Source organism: Mus musculus, chromosome X, assembly GCF_000001635.26.
Source record: "Mus musculus strain C57BL/6J chromosome X, GRCm38.p6 C57BL/6J".
NCBI lineage: Eukaryota > Metazoa > Chordata > Mammalia > Rodentia > Muridae > Mus > Mus musculus.
In genome coordinates, this window is record NC_000086.7 from 83,736,051 (window position 1) to 83,760,254 (window position 24,204).

Genomic DNA, 24,204 nt, shown 5'->3' on the forward strand with positions numbered 1-24,204 from the left:
TTGGTGATGAACTGAGCCTAAAATACCTGGGATATTGGGCTTGGTATGACACATTTGATCCTTGATGTAATCTAGCAAAACAAAAATTACTTGCTTATTTTTGTCTAAGGAGACCAGATATCTCCAGGATTATAGGTTAATTGGGGTTTAGAAAGGTTAAATGACCTGCTTAGAGTTGTAAAATAAGGACTACTGCGGACTCTCGTAATTTCTACTACGGTGTTATGCCTTCAATGTAATGCTTTTATTCTAATCTAGTAACAAATGCTCTTAGTAGGAACTCAAATTTTAGTTAGAAAAGTAATTAAGTAATTTTTAAATGATGAATAGAAACTTTTCATACAGCTTCATAAATTCAGAAATATAGCTACCCATTTAATGTTCTCAAAAGTTATTTTACTAAATAAAACAAAGATTACCCTATAATCATGTTGTGAAAAATAGAATGATGGGCATTTTAGATGCATATATACCAAAAGTTACTTGGGAGTGGGAATACTCAAAGAATAGTGCATGATAAAGCAGCCTCATGTTACAACTTGTTTTTAATACAAGGTTGTTGGTTTTCCAAGTCTGGTAACTCCGAAGTTCTCTACTAGTAGACTCTAAAATCTTTTTCAGTCTCTCCAGGTTATTCTGATAAACCATGGAGTTTGAGACTTTCCTGTATGAGAAATTGTTCTCACAATTCAACTTCAAAATAATTTGTGGAGCTTTGAAGACTTTCTGACTGAACACTTTTTTTTTTTTTTTTTTTTTTTACCAATTTTATAGGGCACTGATTCTAGGCCCATAGTGTGAAACTTAGTTTGTTAGATGGAACAGTAATTCCATCAAAACTTAACTTGTAACTTTCTTTCCTATAAAGGACACAGTTTACTCTAGGCTAAACTATGTGATATCATTGTTTCATCTTGGGACACCTGCACTACATATTTTTAGAATGGTCTATTCAGATGACTGTTTCATCTACTACATGTGAAGATTCTCTTGGCTGGAGTCAATTTTTTACTTTTAAGCGGATGTAGGGACTTCTGTATGCCATATGTCTAAAAGATCATTTTTAACAGTAGGGAAAAGGTTTGATATTCTCTTACAGAACAGCATATCTAGCAAACAATATTCATTGTTTCTAAATAATTAGAAAAATATTTTTCCTTACAAGGAAATGACAAATGTTTGAAGGGATTGATATCTATGTAAATCTCCCTATGTGAAAAACATTAAATGTATTCAGGTATGAAAATAGTAAAGTATATCTACTATGTGGAACTATTATGTGTTAGTTAATGATTCTTAAAGGAAATAAATAATGGGATTGTCTCCCAAAGCTGCATAAATATATACATTAGTGTGCATGCAAACAGTGCCACAGACCTAAACTGTAGCATGGAGTTTTGCTTGTTTTACAATCGAAGGAAAAATAAACATGTCTTACTTATCCCAATATAAGAGGAGCCAGAATTGAGGGCATAGCCTATCTCTCATCAGAAAAACTGCAATGCTTTCCTTCCAATTCTTTCTTTCAGCAGCTTATTTTCTACATAAGGCTCTAAAACTGCTCTACAAAGTCACCAGAGAGCTCCTTGTACCTGCCTCAAAGGTTACTCTTCAGTTCTTATCCTTCTTGACCTTTGCGCCATGCTTGACAGTGATGATTAGTCCCTTTCTGAAATTTTCTTGCTTTCAGTTTCTGGGACACTGTGCTCTCCTCATCTGCCTCTCCAGCCTCACCCCACTTTCTGACTACCTCTTATCAATTTGTTTTTCTTATCCCTTTAAGATCAGTTTTTATACTTCAATTTTTTTCATTTTATTCTCTTCTAAAAATTTTTCATTTCTTGGAGTTCATTGCTTATAGTCCTGTCTTTCTTAAGTAACTGGATCTTACAAATTACAAAGTAATACTACTAGCTCACCATCTGGCCTGATACTCAGACTTGTATAAATCAAACACTTGCTAGTTATGTAATTTAGATTCCTAATGAGAATTTCAATTGTAGTTGTGTGCTTTAGATTTTGTAAGTCTGTGAGATATCATTCAAACTGTAGCCTCAACGTTTAGCTATGCCTGTGAAGCAATTGACAGTGGTCAGAGTTTGGTCCCAAATTTCTTTCTGCATAAACTCAGTATTTCTCTAAATATAATTTTGCTCTTCCTGTCTACATGCTACACAGTCTCATAGAGCAGCATGTCAAAAGACAATTTGAATACGATAATTCATTTGCCTGTGATTCTTGAAATTTATATCATGGGACTCTCTATATGTCTAATCTCTGGCTTCGTTTCATGCTCAGTGTTGTTTATAGATGATACAACTGTGAGAATAAGTGAGTTGCTCTTTTACTTGCATCTACAGAATTTTATAACAGGAGGCAGAACAAAGGACTGGATTTGTAAAACAGTGAGATTTATTTTGTATTTAAACTAAAGTTCGTACAGATGTTCACTTAAAAAAAAGTAAATGGATTAAAAGAGTGACCTCATGATGCTGGGGAAGGAGGTTTAGGGTTTAGAGCAGTAAGGACATGTCAGACTTAAATGACTACATTATACTAGATAGTTTCTGAACCTGACTAGAAGTTATTTAAACTTTAAAGACCCACAACATAAAAGCGTGTTGAAGTCCTTTAAACACAGTGAGCTCTCACGCTGTGAGTATTTAAAGTTTAAATTGCCTCCCATAGGGTCCAAGGCACAGCCAGTCAGTGTGTGGTGCATTCTTTGACTACTCCTGTAGACAGAATGAGCCACAGCTATTCAGGAGAAAAGTGACAGCAATGTTAGTTTTCATGCTAACTTCTCTATTTATTCAACTAAGGTCTAATGGATTCTCGTGATTTGGAAGAGCACTCTAGTTGCTATCACTCCAAAGCATACTGAAGTGTTCTCTCAGGATGCTTGCATTCTAGCAGAAACCCAGCCAAGAAGGAAAAAATACCTCTAAAATGTTCAGATGTGAGGTAGAAAAAGCTTACTTCTTGTTTAACAGTTGGAAATAGTAGGCTCATGAGAAAATTCATTCTGAGTATACGGTTAAAATATGAGGAAATATTGATCTCAAGTTCATGGAAAGTGACAATTCAACTGAAGGGGATATATATGAGTTTTGGGTAGAATTTTTAATCCAGTGAAATGAAGAAGAAAGCTGGTGATGACATTGTAGTGCAGAGTGAGTTTCTGCTGTGAACACAAGTAGCTGCTAGATTTTAATCTGTTTGTCATTGGGAGAAAGGTATTTTGGAGAGAAAGCATTATGATACAGCTATTTGTGAAGCAGTGCTACTTTAAAATGATGGCCCAGCAAGTATACATGCTTGCTGCAAAGATGGATGATCCATGTTCTGGGCAATGCAATCAAATAACTTTTTTTCAGTTTCATTCCCTCCAGTTCATTTGTATAAAAAATAAGCAAACTCACTGGACCTACCAGATTGGAAGAGATAAACCACTTCTACAATTTGTCCTCTCACCTTTGGATGTGAACTGACACCCAATTTCCACTGCTACTCAAAGAATAAATAAATCTAATTTTTCAAATGTATAGGGAGAAGCCATCCCTCCTACGTTACACAAAACAGGAAAATAATCAGCATCTCTTTTTACTCCAAAGAAACAGAGAAGCATTCGGGGGATTTGTATATTACACTCTCTCTTTTACAATGGTTCAAATTAGCTCTAATAGCCAGAACATAATAAAAAGGTAGCCAAAAAGTCTATAAAAATGATAATCATGGATCTGTTCCAATTAATCTTATTACAAAAAGAGGTATGAGCATATGTGTCCCATGGGCACTTGTGATAAAAATTAAAATGGATAAGGTTACTTTCCTAAGTTTTTGTCTTTGTTTTAGCTTTCTTGATTTATGGTTTTGCTGTTGTTGCCCTTAACACTAAACTGAAACATGTGCAACTAAGCTGACATGCGAGGAAGTAAGAACAATAAAGCATGATTTCATTCCCGCCAAGCACTCAGTGAAGAACACAGTTAATACAGGCTTTATATACACGAATTAATATTTATCATAGTTGTCTATAGCTTTGTGAAAACTATGAAGAATAATAGCCAAGGTTCCATATGGGAATTCAAATGATCCATATTAAAAAATAAAAGCAATCTTTTCCTTCACAAAAACATTTAATTTGGTTAAAAATCCTGAAACTCTATTTTCCCCTTCTTTTCTTCCTTTAAGTTAGTTTATCTTACATCTAGTAAGACTTAACTTGTATAATACATGGATGCAGTTACAGGCACACAGACCGAGTGTGATAATCCATTTATTTATACACTGTTTAGAGATTAGATGAATCAATGACCCAGGAACCATACCTTTGGTTACTGGCTACTGTACACAAAACAATAATGGTGTCTGCATTATGATTATTTCCCTGCGTGTTGAGAAGAGTTTAAATTATGTGGAAGGATTTTTTTGGAGTTATTGTATGTGTTAGGACTTCAAGATTCTTTTGTTTTATAAATGGCTGAAAGCATTTTAGCTCTATATCTGAAGGTGTCTTACTAACATGTTCTTTGCACACAATTTTACCTTTATCTTTGGACATTTTATGTTTCTGTATAAGAAAGCCTCCAGGAAAAATCCATTTGTCACCATATTACCTTTATGCAGATAAGAAAATGAAAGAAAAGCTAAAGAGATGCCTAGTTTTGAAAGGGAAGGTGCGCCCTCTAGTGATTCATATCTTTTCACAAGGACATTAACATTTCCAATAGAATTTTTAACTAAATGTAGTTTCAACTTAGGCATATTAAATTGCACAAGAATAGAGTCCTTACTATGACAGCATGTCACATATACATATACCACATAAGGTAATACTCATGTTACCTATTGTTAAGGTTATTTTTTTCACATATTTGTGTTTTATAAGGACTTTAAAATTTATGAAAGATGTAAACCAGTCTTGAGTCATCTGTGCTTAGCAACATTTTTTTGTCAGTCTTCTGAGCCACACACTTTTTATACTATTTCCATATTTGTTTTCATTATGACTAATTATTCTGTTATAGCTAGCACTAACTTTAACAGTTTAGAGGTTTTATTTAGTTTTAAACTTTGAGATAGTTCCCATAAATATTATATGAGTAGAAGATGTGAAAGTGACTTCTCAAAATCATGTCACATATTAGAATTACACATTAGGCTGGGATCTTAAGTGATTAAGGTTTGATATTCAGCTTAGACCAGGAGATTATTAAGACATTCTTATCTATCAGATAATGAAATACTTTGACTAAGTATAATCTCTTTCAGCAGAAGTTTGACTTTGTAGTGCATTCAGCTTTCTAACAAGAAAAGATGAAAACACCAATGACATGTAACTCAGGGACTTTCCTACCCTTAATTAGCTAAAATACTAAAGCACTGACATTACATTCTGTGGAATATATCACAAAAAGAACTCATCTTATGTAATTTGTTGTCCATAATTAATAATGCAGATAATCCGATTTGATGGACAATACTTTGGACAAATTCAAATTTAAACCCACAGTGAATAGGCCTACGTTGGGATAAAGTGAATTCTACTAAATTACATATATTAGTAGCTTTCAAAATTGCATTTATTGCAATCTAGAATCATTAAATTTTACTGTATTAAAATGTATAGTTTTGTGGAAAATGGGCTTAATTCTACACATCTAAAACTACAAGTACATGTGAGACAACAAGGAATAGGTTTCTTGATAGGAATGTTAATGTTGAAGAATGAATAAATTAATGCATTTGGAATATGAAAACAATGTAAGAATATGTAACATCAGGTTTGTATCTCAAATCAAAACCTCTTCAAATGTAAAGATAAGTGAATTTATTTCTGTGGCATACTTTTAAAATAGTTCTGTTTTTTTTTAATTTATTTGTAATTCAGTTTTTACACTACATATTTCATTCCCTGTCCCTTCCCACCATCCAACTGCTCCACATCCCACACCTCCTCCCTAACACCTTGTCTCCACATGGAGCCCCCGTGCCCCACCTGGCCTCTAAACTCCCTGGGGCCTCTAATCTTTTGAGGGTTAGGTGCATCATCTCTAAATGAACATAGACCTGGAAATCCTCTACTGTATGTGTGTTGTGGGCCTCATATCAGCTGGTGCATGCTGTCTGTTTGTTTGGTGGTCTAGTGTTTGAAAGATCTCAGGGGTCCAGATTAATTAAGACTGCTGGTCCTCCTATAGGATCGCCCTTCTCCTCAGCTTCTTTCAGCCTTCCCTAATTCAACAAGAGGGGCCAGCTGCTTCTGTCCATTTGTTGGGTGCGAATATCTGCATGTAACTCTTTCAGCTGCTAGTTGTGTCTTTCGGAGTGTGGCCATGCTAGATCCCGTTTTGTGAGTGCTCCATAGCCTCAGTAATAGTGTCAGGCCTGGGGACCTCCCCTTGAGCTGGATCCCACTTTGGGCCTGTTGCTGGACCTTTTTTTCTCAGACTCTTCTCCTTTTCCATCCTTGTAATTCTTTCAGACAGGAACAATTATGGATCCTAGTTGTAACTGTGGGATGGCAACTCCATCTCTCACTTGATGTCCTGTCTTCCTGCTGAAGGTGGGCTCTATAAATTCCCTCTCCCTACTGTAGGGCATTTCATCTAAGGTCCCTCCCTTTGAGTCCTGAGAGTCTCTTACCTCCCAGGTCTCTGGTGCATTCTGGAGGTCCCCCCAACCTCCTATCTCCCAAGGTTGCCTATTTCCATTCTTTTTGCTGGCCCTCAGGGCTTTGGTTCTTTTCCTTCACCCAATACCAGATCAAGTTCCCCTCTCTCCCCCTATTGTCCCCCCACCCCATCCACTTTCCCTCACAATTCCTCTCTCCCTCCCCTCTTATCATTGCTTTCTTCTCTCTCACAAGTGAGACTGAGGTGTCCTCATTTGGGCACTTCTGCTTGTTGAGTCTTTTGAATACTGTGAAATGTATCTTGTGAATTCTGTTTGTTTATTTGTTTGTTTGTTTTTGGCTAATATCCACTTATTAGTGAGTATATACCATACATGTCCTTTTGCATTTGAGTTACCTCACTCAGGATGATATTTTCAGAAAATTGGAAATAGATCTACCTGAAGACAGAGCTATACCACTCTTAGAAATATACCCAAAGGATGGCCCACCATGCCACAGGGGCATGTGTTCCACTATGTTCATAGCAGCTTTATTTGTGAGAGCCAGAAGCTGGGCCCAACATAGATGTCCCACAACAGAAGAATGGATACAGAGAACGTGGTTCAATCATACAATTGAATACTATTCAGCTATTAAGAATGAGGACATCCTGACTTTTGCAGGCAAATGCATGGAACTAGTCCTACGTTTTTATGTTGACCAGTTTGATGGCAGCTTTTTCTTCCTATTTAACAAGATTGTAATTATAATTTTCATCAACATTATTATTACATGTGTGTGTGTGTGTGTGTGTGTGTGTGTGTGTGTGTGTGTACCACAGTAAAGGCATGGAGGTCAGAGGACAGCTTTGTGTTGTCAGTTTTCTTATTCTACCTGTATATGGGTTCCAGGCATCAACCTCTGGTCACTAGCAGTATGTTGCAAGCACCATTACTAGATGAAACATCATCTTGGCCCATATGATTCTACTACTTAAAAAAGCAAAATAAACTTCAGGAATTTCAAGAAGTCTCTTTACAAATACATTGTAAATGTAATGAATAATAGGACCCAGTCTACAAAAAAGTGAAAATGATAAATTACAAGTGATAAATTCAACAAGATTGAGTAGAATGCAAATATATCATCTTGGTGTAATATTCAATATAGCAGTCACTACACAGAAAATTGAGACAGTACACAATCAGTGATCATCCAGAGGCTCCATTTCCATAATAACACAGTTTTCATATGTGTACAATGACAAGCTATTATAAAAATTTTACCGGGTGGTGGTGGCACAAGCCTTTAATCCCAGGACTTGGGAGGCAAAGCAGGAAGATTTCTGAGTTTGAGGCCAGCCTGGTCTACAAAGTGAGTTCTAGGAGAGCCAGGGCTATACAGAGAAACCCTGTCTTGGAAAAACCAACCAAACAAAAAAATTTACAACTTTTTTTAATTTAAAAGTAGTAAAAAGAAGAAATAGGGCATTGCTTTATTATTTTGATTTTTAATATCTCATCACACTTAATACATTTAAAAAAGAAACAAACAGAGAACCTCTCACATCTTTCTTTTCGTCCAACCAAATGACAGATGGACATTATGGACAACAAAACCAGGCAGAGAATTTTTATTTTATTTATTTTATTTTCTTTATTTACATTTCAAATGCTATCCCGAAAGTTCCTTGTACCCTCTCCCCACTCTGCTCCCCTACCCTCCCAAACCCAGACACTATTGCAGATGCCAGCAAGATTTTGCTGAAAGGACCCTAATATAGCTGTCTTGTGTGAGGCTATGCCAGTGCCTGGCAAATACAGAAGTGGATGCTCACAGTCATCTATTGGATGGAGCACAGGGCCCCCAATGGAGGAGCTAGAGAAAGTACCCAAGGAGCTAAAGGGGTCTGCAACCCTATAGGTGGGACAACAAAATTTTGCAACTTTTAACTACAAATATACAAATGTTTCTCCTGTTCTTTAGAATGTCTTATGTTCTATTGTCTTTTAGTTAAATTCAAATGTCTATACAATCATCTCTTATTGTTGACCATATGAGGTGCCATTGACCTAATTTATATCACATTTCTGAGAAAATTAAGTGGCTGAGATTGAATATATAGCATGTTGAGGAAAATTTAGCTTTCCTACTGTGGATATGTAACATGATGTTGAAATTTGAATCTTCCATACATAACGAGTGAAAATGTGAGGAGAGTGAAGTAATTTGAACCTGATAGAATTCAAAGAGTGGAGAGGATCTTGAATTCGTGCTTGCTTAGACTCAAGTAGAATAAAGTGTGACAATTACCTTCCTAACAAGGCACTGGGAAGGCTATTTAGCACCTAGTTTTTGAGCATTAAGCATTTACTTCAAGAGTCTGTTACTTTGCTCTACACCTCAGCATGTGTATCTCATGATTTAGAACAAGTGGGAAACCTGGGACCTACACACTCAAAAAAACTCTGCAGCTAACAGTGAAAATAAATATCTGATAAACTGATAACAAATTAAATATATGTGCAACAATTACTTAAAAACCACGATCTGTGGGCTCTAAGATGACTGTATTCATTCTCTCAGCACTAAGTGGAGGCTGTTGGCACTCTGTGAAGAATATATCAGAATCCTTTCAAATGCTGCTTCTCCTCCCCCTTTCTGTCTGGTGTTAAGAAGTGGGATGGTCTATAGGCATTAGAGAGAAATGAATGCATAACACTGACTGTTTTCTCTCATAATAATACTGAACACGATATAGTAGGATCTAGATTGAACATTACATTGCTAGAGAATATTTTAGTAAACAATACAGAGATAACTCACATTGACAATCATGGAAATGTGTATACTGCCAAATCTAAGTAATACCAAAAAAAAAATTAACTGCTTCTAGAAAGTATTGAAGAAAACACATGTATACATTTATAGCAGTTTGGTTAATTTTGAGATAACTGCCAGATAGCATGCAAATTAAAGTTATGCTAAAAATTAATTATAATAAAAACAAAATATATTAAAAGACAATCATAGATTTAGTTGGCAAATTAACAGTCTTAGTGTTCCATTGCTCTAAGGAGACACCATGGCCAAGGCAACTCTTACAAAGGGCAACATTTAATTGGGGCTAGTTTATAGGTTCTGAGGTTCAGTCCATTATCATAAAGGTTGGAACATGGCAGCATCCAGGCAGACATCAAGCTGGAAGAGGATCAGAGAGTTCTACATCTTGATCAGAAGGTAGCCAGGAGAAGACTGGCTTCCAGGCTTCTAGGAAGAGGGTCTCAAAGCCTACCCTCCTAGTGAAATACTTCCTCCAACAAGGCCACACCCACTCCAACAAGCCCATATCTCCTAATAATGCTCTCTCTTGGGACAAGCATATTCAAACCACCACAAACACCAAGTAGAAGACAGAATTATGTTGAGAGGAACTAAGATCTTGAACCATGAAGGAGTTTCAGGTGTGACTACCCTGCACCTATTTCCTTGATAATTAATATATTACAATAATGAGGGTGAATAGTAGAGTTATGACTAGCATAAACTCATTTGAATTAACATATTTTACTAATTGATTTATTTCATTCCAGAAAGGAACTGTGCAGTATTAATCTTTGTGCTTCTGAATACATACATTTCCTAGGTAAAACCTTCACTCAAAACAGCACTGAAATAATATCTGACATCCTTTTTTAATTGTGTAAATAAGCAGTCATAAAAGTGACTAGTTAGGTAAATTCCCTTGTTGCTAAGCCTGGGCACATGAGTTCAATCCAAGTGTTCTCCATGCTAGAAGGAGAAAACAGAACCCTCTATGTTGTGCATGCTGTTCTCTGACTTCCCCACTCAGGCCATGGCATATTCTTGCTCACACACAGATTCCAGAAGCAAAGGAAGTAAACAAATACAGTGGCAGTATAATAGAAAATGTGTAAATTTTTTAAACGTGTAATCATGCTCCAAAGCATAATTCTTTGAGAGAGAAGATCCAGCACCTGGTATAATCACCCTTTTAATTTATCAAGTCATGCAAACACACAAACAAAAAAGAACAACAAAAGGACTCTTTATGTTTTCACAATTTTGTATTTGAATTGATCTGAACTCCATGCCAACTGGTGGCCAGGCCTCACTTAAAATCTTCACAGAGCCACAAGCAGGCCGTTACCATGGCATTGAATCTACAAAGCCTTCACTGTGTATAGAGAAACCGATTTACTTGGCAGAGCCACTAGTTTTCGAGCAGATTTAACCCTAACTCATTGGGGGATTTTTTTGTTGTTGTTGTTGTTTTGTTTTGTTTTTAAATCTTCACAATATCTCTAAGTGAGGTAAGTTCCAGTTTGGTGTCCAAAACATTTTATTTAGTCAAATAGATCCTTCAATAAACCAAATTCCTTTAGGACAGTTATATTGTGGCCTATTATTTAGAAAATAAAGCCAAACGTCAGGTGAAGTATGAATGTACTATCTCTTTAAAATAATTCCAAGGTAACTTTTTGAGACTTTGATACAATATATTTTGAATATACCTAAAATATCATTAACAAAAATGTAAATGACTGTCTCTGAGCAGTCATAAAATGCTGTTATCTCCTTAGCTACTGGTGGGAGAGCATATCAGTGTTCCAATCCTCTGTATGGAGAGTTTTGTCCTTCTGGGACTTGAACAGATTTTGTGCATGTGCTTGCAATTATTCTGAGTTCATATGTGCATCTGCCCTATTGTGTCTGGAATGCAGTTTTCTTGAAGTTATCCACCAACTCTAGTTCCTACAATCTTTCTAACTCATCTTTGGAAAAGATCCTTGCGCACTGGAGTGAGATGTGAATGATTTGTTGTCTGCATACTGACCAGTAATAGGGTCTCTGTTTTAATTGCCATTTACTGAAAGGATAGGATTCTTTGATGAGGGTTTGAGAGACGTCCTGATCTATGAGTATACCAATAAGTCATTAGGTGTTATTTGATGCTATGTCCATTTAGCACAGTAATAATATTATATTCTCTCCTATGAACACTTTGTAACCAAAGGAGGAGAGATATGTGAACCACGCAATTTCACATTTTCATATTTCACATACCAAAAATTGTTCTAAAGTTCTTTTATATAAAAACAATTTATTTGTGTATGAAATACCTGTCTCTTTTTAAAATTTTTATATTTTGACAATGGTTGGACCTGTTGTCAGAACAAATAATTCAGATTGTAATATGAGCAAACAAGATCAGTGTAAATTGTGTCCATAGTAGAAGTCTTGAAAGTTCTTTGAATGTTTGTTATTCAATGAAATAATTTGAGTTAGAGTTTCATGTACCTATCTATAGAACAAGTCAGTATTTTCTATAGAAAATCTAAACAACACAGAGGTTAATCCTAAAGGTTAAGTTTTATAGTGGTTGGTGCATAGTTTAAACGTCATGTTGTTAATCCAAAGTATTTTTCTTTATAAAACTTGTTCAAATTTATTTAAAGAAAAAAATGAACTAAAGCAATGAGAAAACATTATATTGGAAATCTTCCCATGGCTTGCTGGATGCAAGTCAACAAGGGATTTTCCTGTTTGTATGGGGTAGGGAGAGATGACAAACCTGAACTATAGAGTTCAGAGTATCCTAAGACACTTGAAGGAAGATATGCTTAAAATAAATACAGACACTATACGGTTTTCTTCTTCTTCTTCTTCTTCTTCTTCTTCTTCTTCTTATTATTATTATTATTATTATTATTATGTGTCTTTTTTCTTTACACTCGAGATTTTATTCCCCTCCTGGTCCATCCTCTGACTGTTCCTCATGAAATACATATTCCCCACCCCCTGTCTCCACGATGAAGTCTCCCCCTCCTCCAGTAGACCTCTATCTAAACTCCCTAGGACCTCCAGTCTCTCGAGAGTTAGGTGCCTCTTCTCTGACCAAACACAGACCCAGCAGTCCTGTGCTGTATATGTGTCAGGGGCCTCATATCAACTGGTGTATGTTGCCTGGTTGGTGATCCAGTGTTTGAGAGATCTCAGGGGTCCAGGTTAATTGAGACTGCTGGTCTTCCTACAGGGTCACCCTCCTCCTTACCTTCTTCCAACTTTTCCCTAATTCAACCACAGGGGTCTGCAGCTTCTGTCCATTTGGTTTGGTGCAAATATCTACATCTGACTCTTTCAGCAGCTTGTTGGGTCTTTGGGATGGCAGTCATGATAGGTCCATTTTTGTGAGCACTCCATAGCCTCAGTACTAATGTCAGGCCTTGGGGCCTCCCCTTGAGCAGGATCCCACTTTGGGCCTGTTGCTAGACCACATTTTTCTCAGGCTCTTCTCCATTTTTGTCCCTGCAGTTCTTTCAGATAGGAACAATAATGGATCAGAGTTTTGACTGTGGAATAGCAACACCATCCCTCACTTGAAACCTTGTTTTTCTGCTGGAGATAGGCTCTACAAGTTCCCTCTCCATATTATTGGCCAATTCATCTAAAGTCCTTCCTTTGAGTCCTGAGGGACTCTCATCTCACCTCCCAGGGCTCTGGTACATTCTGGAGGATTCCCCCAAACTCCTATCTCCCAAGGTTGTCTGTTTCCATTCTTCCTGCTGGCCCTCAGGGCTTCATTCATTTCCCCTCATCCAATATCAGATCAGGATACCCTTCTCCTACACACTCCCCTTTCCCTCCCAGTTCCCACCCTCCTTCCCCCCTTGTGGTTGCTTTCTTATCTCTCACAAATGGGACTGAGGTTTCCTCTGTTGGGCAGTATTGCTTGTTGAACTTTTTCGGTTCTGAGGACTGTATCTTGTGCATTCTGTATATTTTTTGGCTAATATCCACTTATTGGTGAGTACATACCATGTGTGTCCTTTGGGGTCTGAGTTACCTCACTCAGGATGATAGACTGCAAAACTCAGGATGTACCTGTTCATAATAGCTGAGTAGTATTATATTGGGTAAATGAACCACGATTTCTGGATCCATTCCTCTGTATTTGGTCATCTGAGTTGTTTCTAAATTCTGGCTATCACAAATATGGCCTCTCTAAACATAGTGGGACACATGCCCCTGTGGCATGGTGGGGCATCCTTTAGGTATATTCCCGAGAGTGGTATAGTTGGGTCTTCAGGTAGATTTCCAAGGAACCTCAAGATTGATTTCCAGAATGATTGTACCAGTTTGCAATCCCGTGAATAATGGAGGAGTGTTCCTCTTTCTCCACATCCTCCCCAACCTGTGTTGTCACTTGAAGTTTTTATCTTAGCCATTCTGGCTGGTGTAAGGTGGACTCTCAGGGTAGTTTTGATTTGCATTTCTTTGCTCACTAAGAATTTTGAACATTTCTTTAGGTTCTTCTAAACCATTCCAGGTTCCTCTGTTGTGATTTCTTGGTTTAGTTATATACCTCATTTTTTTTAAAGATTTTTGGTTTTCTGGGTGGTTAACTTCATGGATTCTTTATATATTTTGAATATTAGCTCTGTATTACATGTGGGATTATTGAGGATGTTTTCCCAATCCGTAGGTTGCTGATTTGTCTTATTGACTAGGTCCTTTGCCTTACAGAAGATTTCCATTTTCATGAGGTCCCATTTATCAATTCTTGATCTTAGAGTGTGAGCCATTGGAGTTCTGTTTAGGAAATTACCTCCTATATCAATGAGTTCAAGGCTCTTTCCCATTTTCTCTTTTATTAGATTCAGTGGTTTTATGTTCAGGCCCTTGATCCACATGGATATGAGTTTTGTGCAAAGTGACAAATATGGTTCTCTTTTCATTCTTCTACATACAGACAGATAGGTGGACCAGCACTATTTATTGAAGATGCTTTCTTTTATCTATTGTATATTTTTGGCATCTTTGTCAAAGATCAAGTTTGCATAAGTGTGTGATTTTATTTCTGGGTCTTCAATTCTATTCCATTGATCAACGTTTCTGTCTCTGTATCAATACCATACAGTATTTTTCACTATTGCTCTGTAGTAGAGCTTAAGGTCAGAAATGGTGATTCCCCCAGCCATTCTTTTATTGTTAGAAATTGTTTTCGATATTCTAGGTTTTTTGCCTTTCCAGGTGAATTTGAGAATTGCTTTTTTTCCATGTCTTTGAAGAATTGTGTTGGGATTCTGATGGGGATTGCACTGAATCTGTAGATTGCCTTTAGTAAGATGGCCATTTTTACTATATTAGTTCTGCCAATCCATGAGCATGGGAGTTCTGTCCATTTTCTGAGATCTTTCTTGAGAGACTTGATGTTACTGTTATACAGATCTTTCACTTGTTTTCTTAGAGTTACCCCAAGATATTTTGTATTATTCGTGGATATTATGAAGGAGATTGTTTCCCTCATTTCATTTTCAGCCTGTTTATCATTTGTATAAAGGAAGGTGACTGATTTTATTTGAGTGAATTTTATATCCAGTCACATTGCTGAAGTTGTTTATCAGCTGGAGAAGTTCTCTGGTAGAATTTTTGGTGTCACTTATGTATACTATCATATCATTTGCAAATAGTGATCTTTATTTCTTCCTTGTCAATTTGCATCCTCTTGATCTCTTTTTGTTCTCCTCTTGTTCTAGTTATCACTTCAAGTACTATATTGGATGTGGGGAGAGTGTGTATCCTTATCTTGTCCCGGATTTTAGTGGGATTAATTGAAGTATGTCTCCATTTAATTTGATATTGGCTCTTGGTTTGCAGTAAATTGCTTTTATTATGTTTAGGCATGAGCCTTGATTTCTTGATCTCTCCAATACTTTTAACATGAAGGGGTGTTGTATTTTGTCAAATGCATTTTTCTGCATCTAAGGATATGATCATGTGTTTTTTTTCTTTGACTTTGTTTATATAGTGGATTATGTTAATGGATTTTCATATATTCAACCAACCTTGCATCCCTAGGAGGAAGCCTACTTGATTGTGTGGTGAATGATGGTTTTGATATGTTTTTTCATTTGGTATGCAAGAATTTTATTGAGTATTTTTGCATTGATATTCATATGTCAGATTGGTCTGAAATTCTCTCTCTCTCTTTTTTTTTGGTTGGATCCTTGTGTGATTTAGGTATCAGAGTAATTGTGGATTTATAGAACAAGTTAGGTAGTCTTCCTTCTTTTTCTATTACATGGAATAATTTGAGCAAAATTGGTATCAGGTCTTCTTTGAAGGTCTGTTAGAATTTTGCACTAAACCCATCTGGCCCTGGGCTTTTTTTGGTTGGGAGATATATATATATATATATATATATATATATATATATATATATATATATATATATATATATATATATATATATTATTACGTATTTTCCTCAATTACATTTAGAATGCTATCCCAAAAGTCCCCCATACCCCCCCCACTTCCCTACCCACCCATTCCCATTTTTTTTTTTTTTTTGGCCCTGGCATTCCCCTGTACTGGGACATATAAAGTTTGCGTGTCTAATGGGCCTCTCTTTCCAGTGATGGCTGACTAGGCCATCTTTTGATACATATGTAGCTAGAGTCAAGAGCTCCAGGGTACTGGTTAGTTCATAATGTTCTTGCACCTACAGGGTTGCAGATCTCTTTAGCTCCTTGAATACTTTCTCTAGCTCCTCCATTGGGGGCCCTGTAATGTCTTCTTCTATTTCCTTGTGTGATATGGGCCTGTTTAGATAGTATACCTGCTTTTGATTTCACTTTGGTATGTGGCATCTCTCCAGAAAACTATCCATTTCATCTAGATTTTCCAGTTTTGTTGAGTATAGTCTTTTATAGTAGGATCTGATGATTTTTTTTTAACTTCCTCTGTTTCTGTTGTTATGTCTCCCCTTTCTGATTTGTTATTTTGGATACTGCCTTTCGGTCCTTTTGTCTGTTTGGCTAGGGATTTACCTATCTTGTGGATTTTGTCAAAGAAGCAGCTTCTGGTTCTGCTGATTCTTTATATTGTTTTCTTTGCTTCAATTGGGTTGATTTTGTCCTTGAGTTTTACTATTTCCTGTCTTCTACTCCTCTTGAGTGAGTTTGCTTCTTTTTGTTCTAGTACTCCCAGGTGTACTGTTAAGTTGTTAGTGTAAGATATCTCCAGTGTTTTTTTTAATCAGGACACATAGTACTATGAATTTTTATCTTAGCACTTCTTTCATTGTATAAGTTTGGCTATGATGCAGACACTATAAGGTTAAGATATTCATCAAACAACATCAAATAGGATATCATTAAATGTTTGTTCTTGATCCTATGAAAAATGCAAATGCCTTTGAATATAATCATGAGTGAAGATAGCAAAATATCACTTTTATCAGTTTTGATAATTTCTTTATAAAATGGGCTCGTAGGGTGTGGTTCATTTTCTGTTATAGATAATTGAATACTGGGATTCACACATGTGTGAAGTCATTGACTGATGTCCAAAATGAAAATGTAGGTATATTTTATGTAAAAGCTGAAGTCTGTCAAATTTCTGAGAAGAAAATGAGGAAGGAGATGTACATGGTAAGATGCAATGTGTCCACAGAGGAAGGAGAAAAGAGTTTTGCATAGTAGTTTTACTTTGTTTGTGTAAAGAAAAATAGGATGCACTCCTAAGAAAACTAAAAAAAGTAACTCAGAGTACTGAAAACATTGGAAAATCCTTTAAACACATCATATTGTGAGTCCTAGTCTAACTTTAAAAGTATTTATTGCATAATTATGCACTGAAGGCCCACATTGACATAGTCCAGACTTCCTTTGCAGTTCTGGAGACTCAGAAGTTCAAGTAGTTTATTTAAAAAAATGTCCTTAAGACTTACTAAGGAGGAACATAAGGAAAAGGATGCAGCCAATAGAAGATGGTAAATGAACAGAGATATGGTTATTACTGTGGACAACTGGCATTCAGTCCCACAGGGACCTCATAGAGACTATGTATAAAATATTCCATGGTTGTTCAACTGAGTGGCATCATTTTGAAGAGGCTTAAAAATAACTCTAAAATTGTTCTCATTAATACTAGGGAAATACTAACTTCTCAGAATTTCTGGTCTTTCTTGTTCAATTCCCACTGAAAACATATAGGCAGAGACTGCAAATTTTACACTGAGTCAAAAAAACAAAAACAAAAACAAACAAACTTGAAACATATTTTCCTAAGACATACTGCTATTGTGTGGGAAGAAATGTTAGTAGGAGTACACTGGACTCTGTGGCTATTGACCTGACCATAGCCCCAAAATAAGGACTTAGTAATGAATACAAATTAATCAGGTATGCACAAAGTTTTTTTCCATGCAAGAAGACCCCCCATTTTAATAAAAATTAGAAATTGAAAGAGGAAAGTTGATAAATGGAACAGATGGACTTTAAAAGCTCAATAGTGTTCCACTGTGTGCATATGTCTTCATCCTTTCATCTACTGAAGAGCAATTACTTTGACTCAATAGCATGCAGCATTTGTTTAGATTCAATATTCAGATTAACTTCAATGATCACAGGAAAACATGTTTTGAAATAACTTGGTAGATGGTAAGATATTTGTTGCAGCATGATGACCCTCACAAAATTTAATAGCCTCGACCAACATTGTTTCTTATAGCTCCCGTGTTGGCTAGTTTCATGTTGACTTTACACAAGCTTGAGTTTTCTAATAGGACGTAAGCTCAGCTGTTAGATCTGGCTGTAGGCAAGCATGTTGAGCATTTTTTTTCTAATTAGCAACTTATGTGGGAAGTCATAGTCTATTATGTATGATGCCACCTGGGTTAGTTTCCCTGGGTTCTGTAAGAAAGCTGGCTGAACAAGCCCTGCCAGTAAGCAGCACTTCTCCAAGATCTCTGTATCAGCTCCCACCTCCAAGTTCTTGCCTTTGTTATCTCTTTATCATCAGCATACTTGCCTATAGAGAGAACAAGCATGGGTATTTTCTCAGCTGAGTTTCCCACCTCTCAGAAGTACCAGCCTAATTAACTCCCTCTACCAAGTTGCTTTGGTTTGCATTGTTACATTGTTTCATCTCAACAAACATCACTGACTAAGAAATTGGTATACTGACCATTTATTTGTTTCTTTATAATGTTAGCTAGAACATGTATTTCAGTAATTTCAAGTAATGTTGAAATACTTCAGAAGGTAAAATGTAAGTATTCACACAAATATTCCTTTGTACTTCGTCATTGACAATGGAGAATTACTCAAAGCATCATAATCTAATTGGGCTTCTTGTATTATAACTGACATTTCAGAATGTGTGCTATATGAGGTGGGATTATAGTATACAGTTATTTACTAAGTAAGACCTTGCATGGATTACTCTTATTGATGTCCATTTTTCTCTACCAAGCTACATGGAAAAGCCCACAGTGATGGTTTGGATACCATGTAAAAACAAGAATATCAGAATTATGGTTTAATTGGTGCAACCAACATAGCACTGTTTAGTTTATTGTTAATATTTTTTTCAAAAATAGTCATTTGGTGTTGAGTGGGAGCAAAACTTTCAAACCGAGTCTAGATAATAGCTTGTAGGAAATGCTGTGCAGATGACTGCTGCATTGAGTTTAATAAAATAGACTCCATGATCACAAGAATCTAGATCAAAGTTGACTCCAAAGTTTGAATCTACTTAACTAGGGAGATGGTGATACTATTTACAATAATAGCAGCATCAGATGAGAAGGGGTATGGTAAATGTGAATACATTTCTTTCCATAAAGAAGAAAGAGATAATAAAGAAATAATGAGCCTTATTCTTTGCTCTCTTAGGTTGGATGTCGATATAACTGAACTTCACAGTTGGATTACTCGTTCAGAAGCTGTATTACAGAGTTCTGAATTTGCAGTCTATCGAAAAGAAGGCAACATCTCAGACTTGCAAGAAAAAGTCAATGTAGGTTCTGCACTAATCTTATATTTCTATTTTGTGCTACTTTCAAATTTCTTTTGTTTCAAATATCTCTGCTATAGTCATTGAAATTAAAGCAAGAAATTAAAATGATGTTCAATATATAAAAACGTTTAGATAACAAGCAAAACAAAATATTTGCTTAGAACAATCTATTCAGAATCTGCTCTGGGAAGGATTTTCATATTCTTTAAGTTAAGCAGTATTTATAAGTAAAACTTTAGACAATCTTTTTATGTTGACACGTCTTCATATCTTGTTCTTGGCCTTAGGAAATTTATTGACTCGAACAGTGCATAATAGAGTACAGTAAAATTAGGTAGGATAATAGAGGACACTTTATGCAGGATCAAAATGCAGGTTTATAGTAATCAATACCTGTCATAATGATAACATATTTAGATATCCAATATATGTATATATTGCATCAGCTCACCTAAAAGATGCATACTCTTTCAGTATTTATTTTTAGTAGTAGATAGTTTGCAACATTTACTCCCGTATGAGATTATATAGTTTGTCCTTCACAACAGGATTTTTTATTGACCTTATAAGGAGCTGTTATATCTTCTGGAAAATTATCAGTGCTATAACTTTATCACTTTATCACTTTAACAATGACAAAACATTCATTTTTAGAATGTAATTGACAATATTTTCTAAGAGACTTTCTACAAATCAAGGTAAATAAAATGAACAGGCTCCAAATACTGAATGTGAAACATTTTTAGTCGTAAAATTATCAATTGCAAGTGATTAGCAATTAAGTCCTGACCTGTAAAATCTATTTACATGATTTCACATATAATACTACCTCACAGCTGGGCATGGTGGCCCACCCTTTTAATGCCAGCACTCAGGAGGCAGAGGCAGAGGCAGAAGCAGGCAGATTTCTGAGCTCGAGGCCAGCCTGATCTACAAAGTGAGTCCCAGGACAGCCAGGGCTATACAGAGAAACCCTGTCTCGAAAAACCAAAAACAACAACAACAACAACAACAAAAACAAACAAACAAACAAAAAAACAAAAAAACCCAACCAACCAACCAAACAAACAAAAAACCAATACTACCTCACAAATGTGCTCTTGCTTTACTTGGGACATAGAAATGTTAAAGAGTTACAACTCCAAAAAGATATTCTGGTGTAACATTGTGGTTTTTTTTTTTTTTTAAGGATGACCAAGGAGCAAAGATAATTTGTCAGTTTTAGAAATCAACATTATTTATATTTACAACATAGTTATTTTGAATTTCATATTAGCTGTATATTAGATATGATTTTATTATCATCATAATAGACTAGGATAGTTTCACATAATAAGTATAATTTTTATTATTAATGTTACATTTTAAAATTAAATTAAATGATAATACACAAAAAATCAACTTAACAAGATTGTCTAGGTTTAAGTATATGTATTTTAAAATATATGTTTCATGATTTTTAAATAATTCTTTTTAAATAAGATTCTTTTTATTCTTTGAAAATTTCCTAATTTTAGAGAGTTCATTTCCTCAAATTATTATCATCTCTTACTCTATCACTTTCTGAACTTAGTGTCCTCTTTTGATTATTATAAATACACTCCCAAGTCCAATTTGTGCTACCAGTATTGATCTTGTGTTGAGGAATCAAAAAGAGCATGGGCAATCTATCAGCAGCCATGTTCCTAAATGACAGTGACTCTCCATTTAGCAATCATTAACTGCTAGTAGCTGCACCTCTAAGTGTAAGGACTTGGTAGCCCCACATCTCTTCATGGTGTAGCTTTGAATTGCTTAATCTGATTCAGGTAACCACAGATGCTGTAAATTCATCTATGTGAAAGCCATGTGGGGTCAAGGATTCTGAATCTCACAGCTCTCTTGCTAATTCATTAGATCTTATGGTCTGTCCTTTCATTCTTCTGGGAGGATCCATGACCCTTGCATGAGGGAATGTTGATATAGATGATTCAAATGGTTACTGACAATGACAGTTTAATCAGATATATATTCCTGCTTACTCACTACATAAAGAAGTTTCTGTGACCAAAGTTGAGTGTAGCATAAATCTATATCTAAAAAATAGAGGTCAATTTCCAGAATGATCATTTAGCATAACACTATTAGTAGGTTCTACCACAGAGAGCATGAGTTCCCAGGCTTTGATTTTACAGAATGAGACATGAAATACCTCCAGTGGAACAGCTAATCAGGGAGCACTTGACTGCCTCTAGTAAAAATTACATGAATGAGTAAATATCAGCAACCCTATTCAAATTATGAGTATAGTGCTAAGTGAGACTGCTGTGCCTTCTCTCTCCTGGTAGCCTGTGTAGAATCTTATGATACCAAGCAAGCAAAGCCTCTGGGAACTAGTTTTCTGGTCATTCAAGGATGATTTTGCTATGTGCTGTATATAAAGTGAGTGGAATTTTCAGCAATAGGAATTTAACACCTACTTACTATGGACATAAATGAGATAAATGCCGATAGTCTGTGTTGTTTAGATGCCTCTGGACTTCCCTGACCATATTTATTCATATGAGACATTCTTGGCATTGATAATTTCAGTTAGTAACCCTGTGTTGTTTGGTAAAAAGCATTGATCACCCATTAAAGGCACTTTTTGATTTTTGTAGCTAAAAACCTGAGAATTTCTCAAAGACTTCTTTATACATCTTGAATTGATACATTCAGTAATGTCCACTGACCTCTATCCCACCCACTCCTGTGCACTTCTCCAAACAAACCTTTAGCATATCCTCCCTTTGCCTCCATGTAACCTGTCATTAACTTTCCTAACTTGGGATTGAAAATCAGAGGTGGAAAAATTTATTGAGCAAAAATACTATCTAGAAAAAGTTGTTCTCTATGTTTCAGAGTTTTTATGATATATTCAATACACAAGTATAAATTTACTTAATGATTGAATTAATTGAGGGTTTTATTGATTTGATTTGTAGAGTTTTCTGTGTATCATTTTAGTCTGTTTTAAAATGGCTTTAATCAAATATGAAAATGGAATTCTATACTTTAGGAAATATATATTCAAAATTTCCTCTTATCCTTTGGCTACTTAAAAGCATATATATATATATATATATATATATATATATATATATATATATATAAAACAATGCCAATATGATAGACCAAAGGTACTAAAAATGTACAATATGTTATATGCCTCGGTACAGGGGAACGCCGGGGCCAAAAAGTGGGAGTAGGTGGGTAGGGGAGTCGGGGGAGAGGGTATGGGGGACTTTTGGGATAGCATTTGAAATCTAAATGAAGAAAATACCGAATAAAAAAGATATTTTTCAATACAATTTCAGTCACCACTCTCAACTTCGAATCTCATCTTCAGAAACAATAGCATTGTTCTTAATTGCCCAGTAAAATAGGACATGAACTGATGTGCCCAGAAATTGCCTTTAAGTCAATTATATATGCATTAAACACTCTAGAGAGGAATAATGATGATTTTCTTGATTTCCTCATTTGCCAGTTTATGTAAGTCATTTTGAATTCAGGGGAGGGTCGTCTCATGAAAAGACCTGGTAGGAATTTACTCATAGATATCCATTTAAAATGATGAAGCATTATTTGATTTTTTCACCTATTGCTGAATTTCTCCTATGTTATTTTGTACCTAAAGTGAGTTGTTGTTGAAATAAGAATATCTTAACTTATTTCACATATTTTCAACTGTGTAATTTTTAAACTTTAGCATAAGTTTATCTTTTCTATTGATGATATGTTTTTATTCATATGGTTAACAAAATGTTCTTATTATATGTGTAGACATAGGATAATAACATAATTTTGGAGCTGCTAGTCAGAGAGAATGCAAATTTTTTTTCTCACACATAATGCCCAGTACCCAATCCCTTTATTACCTGAGAACTTGTTTCTACTTAAGCTTAGAATATATCACATACTTGGCATTTTACTGTATCATCTTCTTATCTTCTTATTGAAGAATTTCTCAGTAGGGTCAAACTTTTTTCTATTTAATTGGATATTTAATATTAGTTATCTCAATACACATCTGGAATGTTTTTCTGTATTCTCAATCTCATATTTGTCTCAATTCATTTACTTATATATGATCACAGTATAGGCATTATTGTTGTTTAAAATCAACTATTATTATTATTGTCTTGACTACAATTTTACCCCCTCCTCGCCTTCCATTTGCTTCTCTTCCCTTCCCGTTGCCATCTTCCCTCTGCCCTTTCTTTGTCTAGTCCTCCTCCACTCCTCAGTTTTTAATTAGAAAAGGGCCAGCCTCCCATAAATATAAACCAACCCTGGCATATTAAGTTGCAGTAAGGCTTAGTATCTCTAGTATTAGAATGGGCAAGGCAACACATTATAATGGAAATGTTCCCAAAAGCCTGCAAAAGAGTCAGAGACAGCCACTGCTCCCACTGTTAGTAGTCCCACAAGAATACCATGTTACACAACTGTAACATATATGCAGAGGGCCTAGGTCAGTCTCATGCAGGCCCCCTTGTTGTCTGCTGAGTCTCTGTGAGCCCTTATAAGCTGACTTTTGTTTGTTTGTTTGTTTTATTTTTCCAGGACAGGATTTCTCAGTGTAGCTCTGGATCTCACTCTATAGACCAGATTAACTTAGAACTCATAAAGATAGACCTGACTCTGCCTTCTAAGTGCTGGAATAAAAAGCATATGCCAAAACCACCTAGCAAACTCTGTTTCTCAAGTACACACTTTAAGAAAGTCAGGGT

General features: G+C 35.7%; 1 protein-coding gene across 10 annotated transcripts in view; it reads left to right on the forward strand.

The window, feature by feature from the left end:
• Dmd (dystrophin, muscular dystrophy) overlaps positions 1 to 24,204 on the forward strand; it is a 2,390,387-nt gene that overhangs the window by 921,387 nt on the left and 1,444,796 nt on the right. For all 10 annotated transcript variants that reach the window (XM_006527768.3, XM_017318379.2, XM_017318378.1 and 7 more), the window contains one exon: positions 19,327 to 19,450. In XM_006527768.3, coding sequence (XP_006527831.1) covers positions 19,327 to 19,450 — 124 coding nt within the window. The remainder of the gene's footprint in view (positions 1 to 19,326; positions 19,451 to 24,204) is intronic.